This window comes from Haliaeetus albicilla, chromosome 12 (assembly GCF_947461875.1).
Source record: "Haliaeetus albicilla chromosome 12, bHalAlb1.1, whole genome shotgun sequence".
Taxonomy (NCBI): Eukaryota; Metazoa; Chordata; class Aves; order Accipitriformes; family Accipitridae; genus Haliaeetus; species Haliaeetus albicilla.
The window spans coordinates 42,399,072-42,414,444 of NC_091494.1; the positions used below are offsets into that span (position 1 = coordinate 42,399,072).

Below are 15,373 nucleotides of genomic sequence, written 5' to 3' on the forward strand. Positions count from 1 at the left end.
CTGGATCATCTGGGCTAAAGTTTTGGTTTCAGCTCATGTTGTCTTGCACATGGTACTTCCTAGCTTGCAAGAGGGGGGTAAAGAGGAGGTAAAGAAAAATCAAAGAATTTTGAAATCTCTTACATTCTTCATTCAGGCTGAGGTTCTGCAAGGACTTGTTCAGGTTCCTAGCTGTGGTAACTGCTCGGATGTTCCCATAAGAGCTGACAGACCGCAGCCTCGGTGTACATGGACCATCTCGCACTGGTGTCAAACTCCCACCCTCTGTGGATGCAAGATTTAGCAATTAGAGACGTAACCAAAGGGATCATAGCCTTTTGGTTATTTCCCAGCAAATATGTAACTAAAATACTACCAATATGAACAGAATTTAGTCATTGCCCCTTAGGCTAAACCAGAATGAGGTATGACAAAAGATCCTCTGTGCACATTATCAGCAAGGACCATGTGTGTCTACTGTTTAAGCTGTGATTTTGTCACATCCAATAAAAGCAGGTGAGTTGAGCCTTGCCGGTGCCTGCAGACTACCCAGAAAGGCATGATGACTCTTCTCTCCAGGTCAATGCTTGGCCACTGCCTAGACATTGTGCTAGCACATGCTGCTACAGCAGACACCATTTAGTAGGCAGCATTTACAGGCTTGTGTCTGCTTCTGCTCATTAAAAGTGCAGTAAATTTTCTCATTACAGAGATTTAGGAAAATTCTGATATCCTGACCAAATTTCAGGCCTGGTTTCAACTCACATTTCACCCAGGACCTGGATTCTTATAATTTCCCAAACTTTCTCATTTTCGTTCCTAAATACGCACACAGTACCATGGCTTCAGAAGACCTATTATTTCACTGCAGAAGTGGCTGCATTATGGTGGTGGGGCCAATGCTTCCAGTGCATCCTGCTTATAAATACTTCAGGATTATTTTGGATAAGGAAAAGCACTATATAAACTGCATGTAATGTTTATTTCCTGCAGCAAAAAGGACAAACGGGGAAAAGCTTATTTTCTGATATGATTTATTTATTCAGACAATAGGGAGATTAAACTACTCATTGCAGAGACAGCACATGCTCTTGTCTCCAAGTTTCCGCTGCAACAGTCCCATTATCCTTCAATATTTCCAATGTACTTAACATCTAAAGAAAATATGAGGTTAGCAACAATTTCACTAGGGCTTTTCATTCCTCACATAAAGCAATAGACACAACAAAAGGGATGGGACGGGAGGCACAGAGCATAAAGTTCTTCACTGCTTCTTGTGTGGTGCTTTGCAGAGCAAGAAGTATAGTTGGTTCGTTGTTGTCTGGTGAGGCTTCTCATTAGGTCAACATGACACTCAAGTTTCTGGTGTAATTTGAGGTGGCGGGGGGAAAGAAGTCTGGTAAGCCTGTGTACTGCCTTGACAAATATACTTCAGTCTTGATCTGAAGAGAACCCCTTTGAATTTGACAGGGTGTTCAGTCTCTACAACTTGCTGGTGAGCTATAGCTGTGTTTTAGATGGAGACTCAGCAGAGGATGCATTTCTCCAGTGCAATATATTATGGTGCTAAACAGACATTAGAGCTACCCACCATGCCGCTCAACTTTGTAGCAATGGTGCTGTTTGGTAAATCACCACCAGCAAGAATTTCATTGTGTTGGGCAAACTCCTTAAATAAAAGTTCCCAAGCACTTTCAGGCTACATGTTTCCTACCCACACAAACACAAAACACCTACCTGTGGCAGCTGGAGAAGGGAGAGGGTAGTTCTTCTCTTCTTCCATGAACTGCAAGGCGACGGTGCAGAAGTTGCTCTCATACTGAACCACCAGGTGACTTAAAGCCACCACCAGCTCCTATGGAAAGAGCGGAAGAAAGGTATTTCATGGTCACATAGGTCAGAAACAATAGACCAAAGGGAAACACAGAACAATGTGGTCATTATTGTTGACATTATTGGGTTGTCACCCAGGCTAATAATTTTCCCTTCGCTTCACAGGGCTGAACTGAAGAAAGCCAGAGCACTCCATTTCAAATCTAATTCTCCACAAGTCTATACATGAACAGGCTACTACTACTCTTTGATTCTGCCCAATATTGTCAAACTGATGCAGTGTCACAGAAAGTACTGAGCTGGTGACTAACCCCCAGCTGCCTCTGCTCCTGTGCGTGCAGCACTCTCACCCACAAGAAGCGTGTGTTTCCTGCAGAGCAGCAACGAGCTGTGCCGAGGATCGGTGCCCTCGGCCCTCTGTGGCACAGCCTGACCCTCTCTCCCTGTGCAGCACGTGTATGCATGGAGCGGAGCTCTCGTCCTACAGCTTGCCCTATCTTCACTCAGAGCTGAAGAAAACAGAATCTGACAAGAGGCCCCTGGGGACATGGCTCAGCTCTTCCACAAAGAGCCTTGGTGTTTGAATCCTATGCTGAACCGCAGTGTCTTGTACTGACCTGCAATGTCAGCAGCTGTCCTGGTTTCGGCTGGGATAGAGTTAATTGTCTTCCTCGTAGCTGGTATAGTGCTGTGTTTTGGATTCAGTATGAGAAGAATGTTGATAACACACTGATGTTTTCAGTTGTTGCTAAGTAGCGTTTAGACTAAGGATTTCTCAGCTTCTCATGCCCAGCCAGCAAGAAGGCTGCAGGGGCGCAAGAAGTTGGAAGGGGACACAGCCAGGGCAGCTGACCCAAACTGGCCAAAGGGGTATTCCAGACTATGGGACATCATGCCCAGTATATAAACTGGGGGGAGTTGGCCTGGGGGGAGCGCTACCCGGGAACTAACTGGGCATTGGTCGGTGAGTGGTGAGCAATTGCATTGTACATCACTTGTTTTGTATATTCCAATCCTTTTATTACTATTGTCATTTTATTATTGTGATTATTATCATTATTAGTTTCTTCCTTTCTGTTCTATTAAACTGTTCTTATCCCAACCCACAGGTTTTACCTTTTTCCTTCTGATTCTCTCCCCCATACCACTGGATGGTGGGGGGAGCAAGTGAGTGGCTGCATGGTGCTTAGTTGCTGGCTGGGGTTAAACCATGACAGCAGCTAACATGAGAACGGTGCTGCCCATTTGCAAGGGACCATCAGTCTGTTCATTCTCATAGCTGCAACTTGAGAACCTCAATTACTGGGGTGGGGAGGGTAGAGCAGGTGAAGTTCAGACCCTCAATTAGGTACTGCTTGCTAGGCACTTGGAAACAGCAAACAGGAGAGCTGGGGAGCTGGCTTCGGTTGCTGTTCTCTGTTCAGGGGACTAATCTCCAAAAGAGAGATTTATGAATCTCAAAGAGCATATAGTGTGACATGCATTTCTCTCTTGAATTAAACTGATTAAATGCTAGAACGACACAACAAAAATTAATCCTCACAATGCTGGTGACAACCGTCGGGGTATTGATGTTCCAGTTAAGTAAACACAAGCGTTAGGACACCTAAGTACACCCATCAAGAACAATCCAGAATGTCAAAAACTATTTAATGTACTATTGATGCACAATGGTGCATCAGAAATTGCAATTCTCCAAAACCTGAAGAATTACTTTGTCTGTCATCCGCCCTTGTGGTTTCTAAAAGCAGCAAGATCTTTTTACTGAACAGAGCTCTCCTGTTCCCTCCACAGCACTCTTACTCCCTCTCCTCTTCCTCCCCTAGGACTACCCCATACTCAGTGTTTCTAGCAACACATTACTAATTCATGTAAAACCTGAGATCCTGTAATGTAAAATATTTGAATCAAAACACTAATCAACCGAAGAGCATTAGTAGAAGGGTAGCCCAGCAAGAATTCTCAGTGTTTTGTGCACCTGGAAAAGACTTCAGTGTAATTGCTCTCCTTCCTTATCCCTGTCTTTGCATTCTCTTTTAAATTAAAAAAAAAGGGGGATAAAAAATTCCCACAAAATCCTGAGATTGTTACTCCTATTTCAGATATTTGTTTAGTGGAATACATGAGCTTGATCAGAGGTCCAGTGTTAAAGAGCAGAAACATTTTGATCTGAACAACAATCTTGTCAACACGTGGACACAACGACATACTACACTTTACTTGTATTATTCCTGTCAGCAGGCTCCTTATATTGCAGAGTAAATGAAATGTTGTAATATGTGCACTGAAAAAGGGTAAGTGGATAAAACAGCATCCCAGAACGCTACTGCACATGACCACCCTGAGCGTGCAGTGTAAGGCTCAGTGCTGAGCCTTCAGCCACAGCAGCAGGTTCATGCTGCTGTTTTCACTGGTGTCGTCATTTGTGCCTATTGCTTCTTGGCAGGAACTGAAGTTAAAAGACTTCATGATGAAACAGATACCTCCAAATGAGTCAAATTCATTGAAAAGTCTATTAAATAATGCACTCTCTGATTAGGCGTAGTACAGAGCTCGTCAGCATGAATCCAAACTTCTGTACCACCAGCCTTTCTGTACCTTTCTAACCATGGGGCTCCCATCGTTGATGAGCTGGGCCAACATCATAGCTACATTGTGATCAATGGTGGTGGAGTGATCGGTCCGTTCAGCTGAGTTGCCCACAAATGTTCCCAGTGCAAAGACTGCAGCACAGCGAACCTGTGAGACACAAACATTCATTATTATTTTCCTCTTGTTTCCAGCCTGAAGTTTGCCAGTGGGATTTTTTTTATCCCCCAAAATGGCATCTCTGGAAACCCGGACTACTGTGTCAGGTAAATAGTGAGGGTTAAAGGGAAGCCCATGGAGAGTAAACAGCAAAACAGATTCAGCAAAGCACTGAGTTTTAAGTATTCACAGGTGCAGGAGTATATTTAATTTCCCAGAATACTCAGTGACCTTCCCATGGGTGATGTTTCCAGTTGATGTTGCCTAGAATATTAATTAACAGGAATAAGGTACACAGGGAGTCACTGTTGGGATGTGAATCTCTTTAACAATAGAGTGCTGAACTACAGTCTTCAGATAAGGGCTTACAGAAAGGTAGAAGATGATGGAAAAAAGAAAAGGAGAAAAGACAGCAGCTCTAATCAGGGTAAACTTTGCCAGATTACACAAAGAACAGAGGGATCAGATGGCTTGGTAATCTTACAGCTAGCCTTGGCAGAGCCTGCAAACGGTGGGGATACAGTGCAATCAGCAACTGCAGGATGTGTTTCACAAAGTAGGAACACTCACTCCAGCTTCTCAAAAAGAAGCACGGGTGTGCTGTTAAGGGCAGTCAACCCATCCTTCACACAAATACTACTTATAAAATGGGGGAAAGATGGGGCCAAAGAAAAGAGGTGGAGGATGCAGGAAGAAAGGCTGAATGTAAAGGAGAACCCAATCTTTAATCACTGCACATTAGCAATGGTGTTTATCTCCAGGCTTACTTCTCCCACACACGATGTAATTTCACTGGGGTCTGACAGGCTCTGTCAATCATAGCCGAGTTCTGCACAAGAATTGCTTCTCTCTTGGACAGTTTGTCACAAAGGTAAAACACGTTCAATTAAAGATGTATTTTCACACATACCAGGAGAAGAACAGTTTTTGTACTTGGACAAAAAGACTAGAAGGTGTTTTGCAACACACAGTGAGTTTTGAGACCATGTTTTTAACAAGCTTCTGATATGCAAGTAAGTAAAAACATGGTGTTTCCTAACTCTGGTGCCAAGATTCCAGGGCTTTTGGGCTGTATGAACTCCCCCTGCATTTCTTTGGTTACTTCTCTTGCGGGCTTGTATGATTTGCACCACCTTGAAGAAACAGCAATAAGATCTTTCTTTGAACCAGACACAATCGTAAAGCTCTTGAAGGCCCTGCTTTTTTAAGTATTTCTGTAGCCCTCTGCCACAATTCTGACAATTCAACTGGCGTTTACTTAAAAAGTTGGATTTTTACCTCTGGGATTGGATCCGAGAGAAGACTGTAGAGTTTTTCATGAGCGCTATCTCTCACACCACACCACCTGGCTGAGTCAAAGTTCTGCCAAATACGTCCTAAACAAATGGCCACCCACTGACGCAGAAGAGGATGTGGATCATTTAACTGCTCCAGGCAAATAGCAATCAGGTTTCCTTGAAGGCAAGCTTCCTAAAACACAAATCAATGCAATTTATTTTGGATGACAGCTTCCCACCTCATGATCAAAAAAGAAGATTATTTCTGAAACAGACAGGAAATCAAAAGAAAATAATTATTCAGTGGTTATATACTGATTTTGTTACCAAATACTATTTGGAAGCAGCATGAAGGGAAGGTCAACTATGTGCTGCTATAGCTAGTTAAATAGTTGAACACTAGAAATGCTTCCTGTAGCACATAAAGCCTGTTTTTTCCTCATTGGAAATACTCCTTGCACCTGTCAGAGCCCCAAGGTTTATGGCTCATTCCACATACCCTTCCCAAGAACTTTATCACAGCCATCAAGTTTCCACTTGACAGAAACTAGGCACTATTTCTTTAATAGCACGTCAGTACACTGCCTGGAGGGGTAGTTGTTGAGTGACTTGTGTCCTTAACCTCCACTTCCAGGTGCCAGGTACATAATGTGTTTGTCACACCTCCAGGTCAATTTTTCTTTTAATCCACACCAAAATAATGTAAAGCAATCTTCTATTTCAGTTTTCCAGTTTGGGGTTGTGCTTTAATGCAAGCCAGGACTTTTATCAAAGTAAAGGCAAAATGCAGAGAAGAGGTAGGAGAGAATGAAAGGAAAAAGGATGTTGGGACTCACCTGTCCAGTGTTGTAGTTGTTAACAATTACAGCCAGGATAAAAGCCGTCATTGTCCTGTGTTCAGCCTTAAAACAATATACAACTAATTGTTATCTAGAAAACAGGTCAGAGAACAACTATATCCCTTGCTTTCTGAAACATGAGATTATTCTAAATCCAGTTTGTATCACATTGAAAGAACAAGAAGGGAAAGCAAGCTAGAATTTTCTTGTCATCCAGTCCTGTCACTAGTTACACCTGAGACACTTCATCAGACTGCCAATACGATCCTCCCAACCAGCCTCCATATATTGCTCTGGAGGAGGCATACAAATACCTATCGCAGGAAATCACAAAAAACTTTTGCAGAGGGAATTATGAAAGTTGCAGTGCAATTAGACTGCCTCTGCACCCAGCCCCCAGGAGCCCCCAGCTCCCATCATCACCACTGAGTAATCTGCACTTACATAACTTCAAACAAGTTTGCAAATTCTTGTTTGGTTTGGCTGTCTCTATCACACAACCTGGCAGGAGCATTTTTAACTCCCCTGGTCACTGACTCCACAGCTCAGCAATGACTCTCTCCAGTAAAGCAGTGGGTGTCACAGGAGATGGAGGTGGGAGGCAGTCCTACGTTAGCACCAACTGCATCAGAACAGCAACAGATAAGCTAAGACAAGCTAAGCAAATGCTAGAAGAGTCTGAATAAAGATGACTTGTCCTTACTGGCATATAAGGATCTGCCAGAACTGAAAGGAAATACTTGTGACCGTTGTCCTTCACAAGGTCAGCTTGGCATGACTGAAAAATGAGACAGAGACAAAGAAAAACATGATGAATAAAACAATAACATAAAAATATTTTTTCCTCCAATGACATATGAATATTTCACATCTTAATAATTTTTCTCAAATCTCCTTTTCATGTGAGAAGCAAAATAAAGCACAAGCCCTCCATCGGGGCCGCAAGCAAACATCCCCGCAGGAGAAGGGTCGACAGGGAAGAGCGGTGTCTAAAGCAAGGAACCTTCTGCTACCCTCCAACACAACAGAAACAGTAGCTGAAAATGTCACCTCCTGCTTAGGAGAAGAGTTAGACTTGACATCTCTCTGTCCCACATCAGACCTTCACCAGTACTTGAGAGACACCAAAGGCAAAACCGAGGAGGAATGCAATTAATTTTTTTTCCTCTTTTTTTACATTTACCAGAATAAAAATTATGTAAGATGAGATCTTCTAAAAGCTCCTAGTCTTAATTTTCCACTTGATTTCCAATCCCATGTCAAGGCAATTAGCTCACCATAGATCAGGTTTGCTGATAAATGCTGCTCACTAACTTCTAGCTGTACAGTTAAATATCTACCTAACTAGTGCAAAATCCTGGTCAAATCTGTAACGTTCCCCAGGCACGGAGTAAGTGACCTTTCTTTTTAGAGAACATTATAATCACGCACTAGCTACCAAGAGTCAAGCAAGCAGCTTGTGCTGCGTGTTCAGACGTACACGGGCGTTCCTGGCTGCCGAGCACATGGCACAGGCTGCTGCAGATGCTCTCAGGGTCCATCCTCTTCCCCCCGGCTGCCCACCCCGTCTTATCCACAGGACTCCAGAGGTAGGGAAGTTTTTGGGTGTCTGCTCTGTGACCCTGATTATGGGAGGTGCAGTTTGATAGCACAGACAGTCCTTCCTAGTTCTTTCTGTACCATTGTAGCTGATTTTCCAGTTCAGCCTGGCAGGCAGGATGTGAGAGTAAGTGTCTTGTGAATGTTAAAGTGCCATCTTTCACAAGCAGGAGAAGTCTTGCAGACTGCCGCATGCAATAAACCTAGCACATGTTTCTCTTACAGTGGCCCACATCACTGAGCAATTACCAGTAAATCTGTAAGGCTGGGGGACGGAGGAGGAATTATTCATTCTTTATATACTCATTCTTTATATTCTGTCTAATCCCCTGCCCAGGTGGGACTAGATTTTGACAAGAAGATTTCAACTCATCTACACAAACGAGACTAATCACTTTATTTATTTGGTCATTTATTATTTGGTCAAGTGCTAAAGTGTATTAAATCCGTACAACGGTAGCATGTAGTAGCATGATCTCCTACTACACACAATCAAGAACTGTGGAGCAACTTCACTGTCTTTAAAAGCCTATAAGGAGAATAATGCAGGTTTTCCTGGGGTAGTATGAGGAGTGAAGCACATGGCATACACCATGTTTTTGCTAACATACTAACTCAGGCTTCAGGTCGACATATTAGGGTCAAATTGAAAGAATACATACTACAACAATGAAAATTTAAGGGAGGAAATACTGACTTGGCAATCAGTCTCCCCCACGACTGTGGTTCTGTTGTATGCTTCATGCCAGAGACAGGATCATGTATTTTTTATCATGCGTAGAAGGTGAAGGAGGGAACTAATTGTTGAAGGGAGAGGGGATAGCAAGACAGAGATGCAAGAGAATATTTTATTGCTGAAGGGAGTGAAGATGCTGGTTTTGGCAGACCAAAGAGCAGAGGGAATGGATTGATGCCAGGCTGCAGCTACAAGAGGCTTTCCTGACTTCTGTGTAATGCTGCACAAAAAAACCAGGAAAAAATTCCCCCTTTTCATCCTCAGCATGAATACTTTCTGTTCCTTACAAAAAACAATCTCTTTGCTATAATGTAGGCAAACAGACACCAGCAAAGAGAAGGCTGCCCATCTTCACACTACATTTATAGTGCTGCCTCTGTTACCAAATACCTGAGGCTCAAGGGAGGGACGCAACTTTTATAAAGACAGCACACTTGCTGAAACCCTCCCTGCTTAGATCCTGTGAACAATATGGAAAGCCAGCATCAGTAACACCTCCTCCTCAAGGAATAAAGCAGCTACACTTGTGAATAATAATACAACATGACCAAAACAAGCTGCAGGCTTAGTGTGAAAGTTCAGAACTTACATAAAATATAAAGTTCCCAGTGCTGGGGAGGGACTAGAGCATAGATCTCCTCTTTCTTTCTCCTTAATATAACATATGTGCTATGTAACTTATCCCTAAAAATCTCACAAGTTCCTGGAATACAGCAGCACTGCCAAGCTCAGGGGTATCCTGGGCAACCATGCTGGTCAGTGAACCCTCACCCCCCAGGTGGGTACCTTTACCACATTATCCTCAGGGAACACTTAACTTGAATATTTGTATTAACCATAAGATAGGAAACAGTAGTCACAATCCTGCTAACAAAGGACACATCTGGAAAGCAAGCATGCTATTTATGTCATGCCATTGCTTTAAAAAGTATGAGAAATGTTTGTTTTCTATTGTCTTCGGCCCATTCTGTGGAGTGGTAAGGTCTTTTTTTCCACTGTCCTACTTCAGTAGTATTCATATTTTCAGTATTGTTTAATGTGCAGGTTTTTTTGGTCTTGCTTAAATTCCTGATTATAGGGACTATTACAGGTGGGGGGATTTTTTTTTTCCCTTTAAATTCAAGTATTTAAGATTTAGAGGGTGCTGTTTACCAAACATTATCAAAGTGGCATGTAGCAAATTCTTGACCTAAACTGTATTTGCAAGTGTTATAGCCATCTCCATGTGACAGCGCACAACACTACTCCTACACCAATCTATACCTGCCAGATACCTACAGTAGGCAACTTTGAACCATCACTTGCTATGCAGCTCTGCAGGTGGATTGTCTAGAAATACTCCAGCAGGTTTCAGGCAGAGATGACTAGAGTCCTCAATGAATAGCCTATGAAAAATCATCTGATTATACATGGAATTAAAGCAGATTAATCGAAATATTCCAATATTTATTAGGGACACCTATATATCACACACAAACAATTCTGCCTGAGGTGCAATGTTTCTTGAATACCATTGATTTATCCTCTAATTTTTATGACAAAATGCAATTCTTCACAGCATATCATGCTTAATGAAGGTATCATCTGAACAGACACACAGCATACTACACTGCTGTCTCACGTCAGAACACCTTTCTTCTGCCTCCCTGCCCAAAGAGAGGGAGGGACCAGAACAGAAATATTATCTTAGCAGGATATTCTGCTCTCCAGGGCACTAGCAAGTCTTATATAACTTGTTCTCAGTCACATCAAAGAGGAATGAGCAATTAGCTGAACTCCAGTCTTAAATGAAAGTAATTTCATCAGCTACCGTCTCCTGAAACCAAATGAAATACATGTACAGGGGACAGCAGATGAAGGAGAGAGACAGCACCGTACAATTATTGCAAAGATGAAGATTATCTGGCAGAATGTTTGAAAATAAACACACTCTCATATGCTAGGGCAACGGCTTCTGCCTGGATGATGGAGGTAGCACCCACTCAAACCAGAGCCAAGCCAGGTAGATGCACACCCAGTGCAGGCAGAGGATTGCACCCTCAGACCCACACCCCCACCCCACGCGCAGCACTAATGCTACAGCGATTCCACGCAGCCTGACAATTAATTGCTGCATCTACCCTTCGGTCAGCATCTCCAGCGTGCCTGCCTTCATACTCACAGAGCATGCCCCTGCAGTTGTCATCCCCCTCCGAGTCTTATTATAAAAGGCCGTCTCTGAGAAAACGATGCTGACACGCAGCACAGCGTGCTCTCCACGGCTCAGGTCGTGAACTGCAGCATCACTGGATCAACCAAAACACTAACAGACCTTCTCTCAACCTAGAGCATATAAATACCAGTCTTGTGGTTTGTTTAGATAAATTTACCCTCTGGAAATGCAGAGAGCTGGGGAAGTGGAGCAGGCTATAGCGTTAGAGCACTTGGAACCTGCACAACTTGCATGCTGCAACACTGGTTTTCATTAAACTTTGTTTGAAACTGAATTTGTTTCAAACATACATGGCCAAACCTTGTGTCAGCAGACGAGGGAAAAGACATGTCTCTATTGATATTTAGCATATAACAAGAAAGTATTCTTTTAGCTTCCAATATGATGATGTATTTGTTCCCTTTATGGTGCGACAACTCAAGCCGCTGCCCGTCTCCTCCCTCGGCAGCATTCATTGCACTTTCCTGCTGAAGTTACCCTCTCCTCCCTTCTCACTTGTACCACTTGTTTGTGGAGCTAGTAAGTGAAACAGCAGAAAAAAATCCAAATACAAAATTTAAGAGTATTTTTTCTGTTGTTTGGTTGTAAAGCACAGCCTACCAAATGAGTGACGCAATAAAATAGAGCATGGGTGGGAGCAACACCAATGGTGGCAGGAGGGGTAGGGGGGAAAGAGCCCTCTCAGATCGGCTTCACCACCAGAGAGAGTGAAGGATGGCATGACACTTCACGTAAATTATACATGAGCCTACTCTGAAACGTACCTGGGGCTGAAGCGTCAGCCATGGAGAGGCATGCATCAAAAAATAAGCTTTTCAAGAGTAGCTTTAAGATGAATCGTTTTCATTTTCTTTCCAAAATCCTCTTAGGATGTTAGTGAAAATGTATTTATAAAACTAAACCTGACAATGCTAGATCAACAGTGGGGAAAAATTCCAACAAATTCAATATTATTCTCCACACTGAAATGGAAGTGATATAACAAAAATAAACCCCCAAATAGGCAAGATCCAACTTCTACAAGCAGTTCAGACAATTTCATATTGGCTTATAATCGTGCCTGCAATTAACTGTGTGCACCACTCCTAATAATTTTATGTTATTACACTTACAAACCACAGAGTCATATATATATCACTATACAAATTCATCTGCAATTACTTACCTGCTTAATTATTTTAAACCCCACAAACTAGAGCTCTGGCTAAGGCCATCTTTAAAAATCAGGGCTCAGTTTTTAAACCTCAACCCAAAAGGTGCCAAAATGTTGTAGAGAAGAACAGAATCATGGACCTGTGATAGGAATAATCTGTCTTCCGTAGGGGTAAATACTTCTATGCCAACCATCTTCAATGCATCAGCATGTGCATTAGACTTGGAGCAGGATTTATAAGCTGAAGTCACCAAAAATCACTTTTATTTCTAGAAAAATTCTGTGTCTGAAGACTACCCACAGCCTGTTTTGACAACTGACACAACGGTCTTGAACAAACCAAGTTTAATCACTATCTGAAATGAACAAATTGAGGGAGAGTATGAGTGCGTGCCTGTGCGCTCTCACCTGGGAATATATGACAGAACATAGGAGTGCTTTTTAAGCCCCTTCAGCAAGCAAAGCAATATCTTCCCCAATAAAGATGCAATCAGTGAGAGCTGATGGCTTTTACCTAGAGCACCTACACCCTAAAACCAGAGGAGGAACTAGGAACTGTGAGACGTTAACGTGACGTCGCAGCATTAACAGACAGAGCAAACCTGCTTTCATCCTGGGCAGGCGTGAAGAAGTGGGCAGCCAAACTACTCAGTGTCAGCACCTTAATGGGGGTTTCCCATTCACAAAGTTTCGGAAGCTAGCTTTCATACAAGTCAAATAAATTAATGAGATAATATGCTGGTCTCCAGCTAATGCAGCATGTTTTTGAAGTACCTCAGGAGAAAGTCCCAAGTCTAAAGCAACTGGATAAAGCAAACAGGGAGGGGGGGAAAAAGGCACATTGGTGAAACCCCAAAGAAACAGCCAAGTTCAGAAGTACTCACACTGTCCACTGCCAGAATTTTGGCCCAGATGAAGACAAGGAGTGGTCTCAGCTCACGAGCTGAACTTTGAAGTAGCTTCAGCACATACGGAAAAATGCCAACAGACAGGGCCTGGGGAGCCAGAGAGAACAGCAAACCCTCATGAACAGCTCAGCCTTACTGCAGAGGCAGCAGCGCGGAGGGGCAGGACTGAGCGCTCTGCGAAGATGCAGCATACTTAATGACACAGATGAGAAATCTGGTAGAAAACAATTTCATACATTTCTAGTAAAGAGGGGATCCCTGTGTATTTGTCTATTGCTTGTTTTCATCTTGGATGTCACCAGATATTTTCAGACTCATTTGGTCCACAGAGACTCAGAGTTAATCTAGCACTAGCTTTTACTCGTTACAGCCTGTGCTATTTTATGCTTCATGATACGTTGCACTCTCCTCAGATGGGGCCATTTGCTCTCACAAGTAAACATATTGCAAAAGCTTAATAATTACAGCCTTCCCACTGGAAATTAAATAAGCCTCTCGCCTTACACAGACTTTTTACCAAGCCTTTTCCATGGGATTAGAGACTATGCTCACAGGAGGACACGCAACACGTAAAATCTTTGAGAATCCCACTGTGATTGCTGATACCCTTCCCAAAACACAACGTAAAGGAAATGTATGGTGGGGGATTGCACTTGCAGCACCGGGCTCCCGGGGGGTTACCACCCACACAACCTGCAGCAGCTGAGCATCACCCAGTGATACGGCCAACAAGGTTTATAAAGCACATTAATAGCCAGAGAGAAGTCCACTGTGGCTGACTTGCAGCTATGTTTTGATCCTCATAGAAGTTTATAATCCAGAGGTCTTAAAATCACCTTTAGTGCATACTTTCTTCCTACCACTGAGGGCTAAGCTGTCCACGAAGGTGTGCAGAGGGTAATCTTGGCTGAGAAGGAGGAAGTTTAAGAAAACCACTAAAAAGTCCCATCATTGAGCTATTCCACAACCAGTTGGTGGTTCGTCTTCATCACTTTTATCAACAAATAGCTCCATTTACAAGAGTGTTTTAAACTGCTCCTCTGTTTAATTCTTATTTACTATCCACACTGTGCTAGCCACTTTCCAAAATGCAGAAGGCAGCTGCTGCATTCTAAGCAGAGCTTATAAAATCCAGAGACCAAATAGATAAAGGAAGAGAAGAAAATGATGCAGCTAGTCAGCTGAGAGAACAGACGATAAATGTATGCGCTATTTTTTTGTTATTTATTTTACAAGATAAACCTTCTTATTTGTCCCAGATATTTCCTCCTGTTTTGTCCCTTAGAATATTTTACACTAAACTATTCCCAAGGAACTCCTCTTTGTTGTAATGCAAATGAACAGCTATTCGGCCTTTTTGATTAATACAAACCACTTTTTTTTTAGGGATGCTTGCTCCATTGCACACACATGAACACTTAAAATACTGGTCATTTGTCAAATCTGTGGAATATCTTCCACATCTTCCTTCCATAAATCATCATTTGTATTTATCGCCTATACTGAGATAAACTAGACTTTTACAAGACAATATGCAACATCCACGCACCAAGCTAACTGCCCAGGGACCCAGGTCCAAAAATCTTCCCAGCAAATCAAGAGCCCGCAGCCGATGTACCTGGCTCAGCAGCACCTGCAGAGAAGAGGGATAACGGTTATTGCTAAAAAGAACAAAAATTCTTGGGACTGCAGAGTGAATCTAAGACGACCTCAGGATCATTACATCACTTTGAACAATCTGATGGTCTGAACAAAAAAGCTGGAAGACAAACCCTGACTGCTGAAAACTTTCACTCCACTGAACAGTGTCACCAGCGGGTTACTGCCCCTCCTGATAATGCTCTCCTTCATGAAGTTTCTGCAGACACATAGAAACGTTTTCGTAGGAATGCAGTTCTCCTTGATCTCCACGTCATTGCTCCACTTGTTCTCTCTGCTAATTTTTCTCTCAAATGCAGTGCTTCCTATGCAGCATAGTTCTGCGAGATGGAAGCAGCCCCTATGGATTTCAAATATTCTCATCGTACCACCTGCCTTTCCCCAGTAAACCAGGAACACAATTGTATCTGCGGGAAAGATTCAAAGGTGA

General features: G+C 42.8%; 1 protein-coding gene across 5 annotated transcripts in view; it reads right to left on the reverse strand.

Moving 5' to 3' along the window:
* RPTOR (regulatory associated protein of MTOR complex 1) overlaps positions 1 to 15,373 on the reverse strand; it is a 163,458-nt gene that overhangs the window by 51,509 nt on the left and 96,576 nt on the right. For all 5 annotated transcript variants that reach the window (XM_069799447.1, XM_069799444.1, XM_069799443.1 and 2 more), the window contains 8 exons: positions 14,834 to 14,917; positions 13,261 to 13,371; positions 7,380 to 7,454; positions 6,674 to 6,739; positions 5,839 to 6,030; positions 4,411 to 4,551; positions 1,717 to 1,834; positions 124 to 264 (listed from right to left, as the gene is read on the reverse strand). In XM_069799447.1, coding sequence (XP_069655548.1) covers positions 124 to 264; positions 1,717 to 1,834; positions 4,411 to 4,551; positions 5,839 to 6,030; positions 6,674 to 6,739; positions 7,380 to 7,454; positions 13,261 to 13,371; positions 14,834 to 14,917 — 928 coding nt within the window. The remainder of the gene's footprint in view (positions 1 to 123; positions 265 to 1,716; positions 1,835 to 4,410; positions 4,552 to 5,838; positions 6,031 to 6,673; positions 6,740 to 7,379; positions 7,455 to 13,260; positions 13,372 to 14,833; positions 14,918 to 15,373) is intronic.